A 5595-nucleotide genomic window follows, 5' to 3' on the forward strand; every position below is an offset into this window, starting at 1 on the left:
ATATGTGTCAGAACTCTGCTTTTATTTATTATTCTTTTTTTAATAATTAAGGTCTCATGTAACCTAGGTTGGCCCCAGGCTCCCTGATGGCCATGGATGACCCTGAACTTCTGATTCTTCTGTATTTTCCTTTTATGCTGGGGTTACAGGTGTGACCCACTATCTCTTGCTCTATTTTCTCTATCAAATCTTCTAAAGTGTTCTATCTGACATTCTCATGGTGTTCTGTTACCTCATGTAAATTTTACTGAATGCCTCTTGCCATGACTTTTTTTTTTTTTTTTTTTTTTTTTTTTTTTTTTTTTTTTTTGGTTTTTCGAGACAGGGTTTCTCTGTATAGCTCTAGCTGTCCTGGAACTCACTCTGTAGACCAGGCTGGCCTTGAACTCAGAAATCCACCTGCCTCTGCCTCCCAAGTGCTAGGATTAATGGTGTATACCACCAACACCTGGCACCATGACTACTTTTTAGATGAGCTGAATTTCCAATATTTCTGTTCACAGATGGTAATAACACCTGCGAAGTACCAGCATCTAACTTGTCTTCTCCACTAGAAACAGGTTCCATGTAGACCCACTCCAGCTATTCCTTGAATAAGTAATAAGACAGGCCTAGTGGGATGACTTTCTTTTCTCTTTATTCTAGTGAGGAAAATACATATGAATATATTAACTTGGGTCTAGGAGTTAATCAACAGCCCAATGCTTTCTTTCCACCGAACAAAGCCCAGGCCATGAAGAACACTGGTTTTGTAATACCATCTCTTGATTTTTAAGTGAACATTGTATATATGCAGCACACATGTAATGGTCTTGACTCCATACACTTCATTAATAGCCTGGTTCAAGAAAGGGAATTACCGAAGACTTACATCTGTAAACAAATGTGTTCCATACCTGAAGGCACCAGCTGTATGAAGAGAAGGACACTGCCACCCAGGAAGAGGGCAGCAGAGATAGAATATCGCCGGGGCAAGTACTGCAGCAACAGCCAGGCCAGCACATAGGCTGGGACTTCAACAGCCGCCAATAGGAAGCAGTTCACATAGATGTTCCCATGCAAGTTAGGAGTATCAAGAGAAAGTCCAAAATAGCCCACTGATATGGTCAGCCTGCAACAGGGTACAGAAGAGAGCTGTAGGAGCAACATCCACCTCTTCAGACCCTCACACCTTGACAAACTTTCATCCTGGGGAGTTCTGAACTGCTCTTGATACAGGGAATGGGAGGGCAGTAGTAGACTCCACCCTGTGCTTTACTTCACAGCATAGAAGTTAAGTATCACTGGCCACAATGAGGAGTGTATATGACCTTTGCCACTGCATCTCAGAACATTCCATAAAGAAAGTGTCTCACTAAAAGAGTCTGCATAATTCACACTGACTTAATCACTAGGGGAAAAGTCCCAATATGTAATTCAACATTAAAATCCTACTCTGAAGCATTTGCTAAAACCCAGTTTCCTGCTGTATGTGCTCTGCAAACAGCAACTGTAAGAAGAACTAGAGAATGAGTAATGGACTAGGTAAGGTATGAGAGAAGTGAAAGATTAAAGATTAATATAGCACAAACATTTGGAGAAGGACCCTCAGTAGACTATTTGTGATCAGTCAAGAAGGGGTTGACAGGAACTCTAGTGTTCTAGAAGGGGGAGCTCTCAATGTTGAGGGAGGCCTCACTGTTTTTTCATCCACTCCCATGCCTGGCTCTGATACTAGTAGGTGTTCTCCATTGATGACCTATACTGTACAGCAATCGAGACTATCATTAAGTCATGTACAGGTTGAAACTTGTTATAGAGAAGGAAGATACTAGGCTCATAAGCATCAGGAAATTCCAGAACAGTAGCAGAGTGTGGGAGATTCTAAGTGGTATACCCCAGGCTAGAAATCTGGGGTATAGTCTCCGAGCAGGTCCTGTTCCTGAGGTGGATTCATGTGTGCTGCATTGCCTTTGAGGCATCCTGGACAATTTGACTCAGGCTGATCCTCCCCTCAAACCAGAAAGCAACCTAGCTTATTTTTGCAAAGCTGGCTGAGTCCATCAGGAAGGACTGAGTCTACCCTCTTACCATCTTTTTTTATTTTTTATTTTTTAAGATTTATTTATTTTATGTAGCTGTTTTTAGACACACCAGAAGAGGGCATCAGATCCCACTACAGATGGTTTTGAGCCACCATGTGGTTGCTGGGAATTGAACTTAGGATCTCTGGAAGAGAGGTCAGTGCTCTTAACCGCTGAACCATCTCTCCAGCCCCACCCTCTCACCATCTTATCACCACTCATCCGGTAGACTCAAGGATCTCCAATGTTCCAGGGGTCTAGCAGAAGCTATGCAGGTATCCTTGTTCTTCCCCCCTTGGTGGAATCATAGATTCCTTTCTGATAACTGTTACACCTCAGAAGACACAGGGAGAGGACATCCAGGCCATAGCTTTGACTTCAGTATAGTCTATGAATATCCCAGAAGGGCCATATCCTACTTTCTTGTTTCCAGAAAGCTCTTATCGGCCTCTGGAACCTAAAGGATAAAGTATCTTCATTGAGACCCTTCTTCAAACCCCAAACTGTCCCAGCCAGGTATGGAGCGGGAGCTGTTTAGGGTGTGTGTAAATGACAATGTGGCTCCAATGTCCCTACAGGACACTCCCTCTGTTTTCATGAGCACAGAAGAATTGCTGTTAGCTTCTTCCTGGCTATTTACCACAGATAATCTACTGAGGGAAGGGACAAGGAACAGGTCAACTAAGGAAAGACCTGTGGGACTCCCTTGTGGGATCCCTAGATCTCAAACAGCCTCCACAATCATCTTCTCCTTTTCTGGGTTTCCATCATGTTAAAAACTGTTACGTCCCCATGGCTGCCATCCATCACAAGGAAGAATCCTTGTATCATGCGATGACAGAGGCTTCAGCTTTGGTCTGAAGCATGTCTGTAGACAAGAATCCTGAGAGTGGGTACAGTTCAGGCAGGTCTCACTTACGCACCACAGGATTATGGACATGATGGTGATGATCCTGATGTTCCGTGTTCGGATCAGATCATAAATGTGGTGCAACTGAGGCTTCTTGGAATTTAAGTCTTGTAACTGTAGGAAGACAACAGTTAGTGGTCTAGGAAGGAGAACAAGTTGAAGACATGCCTCATACAGGCACATACCTAGCATCCATCATTTTCTCTATCTAGTTCTCAAGAGTTAGGGAGCATTTCTAAGGAAGAACTAAGGTTCTTCCTTGAAAAGACAGAAGTACAATGACTCAAGGGGATGTCCAAGGCCCCTGCAGGCTTTGTCAAGGACAAACTAGAGTAAATTAGAAAAAGGTTTTGAAAAAGAAAGGAGCACAGTAAAGGCAGAGACCAAAGCTGACAGTCATCTCACTGCATCAGCCTGCCTATCTTCAGTGTTACTTCTCAGGGAGGCCTTGAGGTTACTTAAGTAAGGCTGACTCCCAACTCTCTTAGCAGAGAGAAAAAAGTGGCTGTGAATTTACTGAGCTAATATGTAAGTGGGGTGAATGTTGTGAGTCCTCAGGCTGTGCTGTTACTGATCTATTTCCAAGAGAAAAAAATTCAAATTGAAAAACAGGAAAACTGACCCACCCTTCACCCAGATTAACTTCCTATGAGATTTGACAAAGCCAAGGCCATCACTAAACCTCCCGTCTAAACACACTGCTGTTGTTTTCTTAGCTAAGCTGGTAGAACTTGTTTCAGCAATTCAGCAAAAGGTCACCTTGGGACTCAAAGAATCCTCCGAAGCAGCTGCATTTCCTTAGTGAGGTCAATGAGGCTTGAGGGTTCACCCAGACAAACCCCTTACTCAAATGCCACCAAAGCCACCTGGCTTAAAACAGCCTCCTTCATCAGCCCTGCTTCTGTGCTTCAGAGCCCCTCTGGAGAACAATGAGTGATAGCCGTTGCTGGGCTCCCACTTCAGGGAGATGCTAGCAGGGCTCTTGGTATTCACAACTTCTTGTCTGCTTATTAACAACTGTTTCATCTCTTACGAGCTCCAAGTCCTCATCATGCCTAGAGCATCTCAAACATGCCTGCTGCTCACACTGCAGCATGGCTGTAGGCAGTTGTTCCTTTAACCAGTCCCCTTTCTTCTCACATAAGAGACAAACCCCAGAGCAAAGTCTGCCAGCATCTGCTGTGTCAACCTCATGAGTCTTTTTCCTGGAACTCATGGGAACAGGAAGCAAGAACCAGGACCACACTATGCCATGGCATCAAAGTACATGAGAATGTGGAAGAGAAGTGGCAATCAGAAAGAACCAGGTTCCAGGATGACGGGTAACAACTAATTGAGAGAGTGAACAGAGACAGACACTGCTGATTGTAAATCTACCAGTGTTCTGATTACCTTCAGATGATGTTCTCTGAGGCATAAGAAATAACTTCCCAAATACTGGAGTTAATAGAAACCTCTTTCTTATGAAGGGTGTTTACTATTAAAAAAATAATTAAGCCAGGAATGGTGGCATATCATTTTAATCTGAATACATAGGAGGCAGAGACAGTCAGGTTTCTGTGAGTTTGAGGCCAACCTAGCCTCCACAGAGATTTCTAGATGAAACAGGGTTATATAGTGAGACATCATCTAAAAAGGAGTATAAGGGGCAGGCGGTTGCAACACACATCTTTAATCCCTGCACTAAGGGAGGCAGAGGCAGGCAGATTTCTGAGTCTGAGGCCATCCTGGGCTACAGCGACAGTTACAGGAGAGTCAGAGCTACACAGAGAAACCCTGTATCAAAAAACAACAAAAGAAAAGAAAAAAGGAAAATAGGGAGAAAAAGTAATGATTAAAAACAATGATTACCGGCTGGGCAGTGGTGGCACACACTTTTAATCCCAGCACTTGAGAGACAGAGGTAGGTGGATTTCTGAGTTTGAGGCCAGCCTGGTCTACAGAGTGAGTTCCAGGACAGCCAGGGCTACACAGAGGAAACCCTGTCACGAAAAACCAAAAACCAAAAACCAAAAAAAAAAAAGAAAAACAAAACAAAACAATACAAAAAACCCCCAACCAACTATAATTACCTTGAGAAGAAGTAAAAGAAGAATGGGAAAAAATTCCATTAGAGAAAAGTAGTTGGAAGCCATTACTCAACTTTTCAAGTGTGTGTGTGTGTGTGTGTGTGTGTGTGTGTGTGTGTGTGTGTGTGTGTAGGTAACAGGTTGACCAGGGATGTCACTGCCAATCACTTTTCTAGCTTATCTTTGAGACAGGGTCTCTCACTGACTGCTTGTCTGTCTGACCAGTAAGCCCCAAGGATCCTTATGTCTCGGCTTCCCCAGTATTGGGATTACAGGCACATTCAGCCATGCCTGGCTTTTTAGTCTGTTGTTGGGGATCTGAACCCGGGCCCTGATGCTTGTGTGGCAAGCACTTTACAGACTGAAATCATCTCTATTCCTCCAGCTTCTGCATTTTAGCAACCTTGCTTTAGGGGTGGCCATGACTTAGGGAAGGCAAGGCCAAGTTCCTATGAGCTCTGTTGTATGCTGCTGACCTAAAATGCTGAGTGTGAGCCTCCCCAGCAGCTTCCACATGGTATTTACCTCACTTGGATCGAAGATAGTGGAAGGT

The 5595-nt window shown here is 43.8% G+C and overlaps 1 protein-coding gene across 1 annotated transcript in view; it reads right to left on the reverse strand.

The window, feature by feature from the left end:
• Window positions 1–507: 507 nt before the first annotated feature.
• Window positions 508–5595, reverse strand: part of LOC116078658 (solute carrier family 22 member 5-like) — a 24794-nt gene continuing 19706 nt past the window's right edge. Inside the window, exons 4-6 of the mRNA XM_031354012.1 lie at window positions 5568–5593; window positions 2987–3087; window positions 508–1111 (exon numbers count right to left, since the gene is read on the reverse strand). Of these exons, the coding sequence (XP_031209872.1) occupies window positions 868–1111; window positions 2987–3087; window positions 5568–5593 (371 nt within the window). The 3' untranslated portion in view covers window positions 508–867. The remainder of the gene's footprint in view (window positions 1112–2986; window positions 3088–5567; window positions 5594–5595) is intronic.

This window comes from Mastomys coucha, unplaced genomic scaffold, assembly GCF_008632895.1.
Source record: "Mastomys coucha isolate ucsf_1 unplaced genomic scaffold, UCSF_Mcou_1 pScaffold5, whole genome shotgun sequence".
Lineage (NCBI taxonomy): Eukaryota > Metazoa > Chordata > Mammalia > Rodentia > Muridae > Mastomys > Mastomys coucha.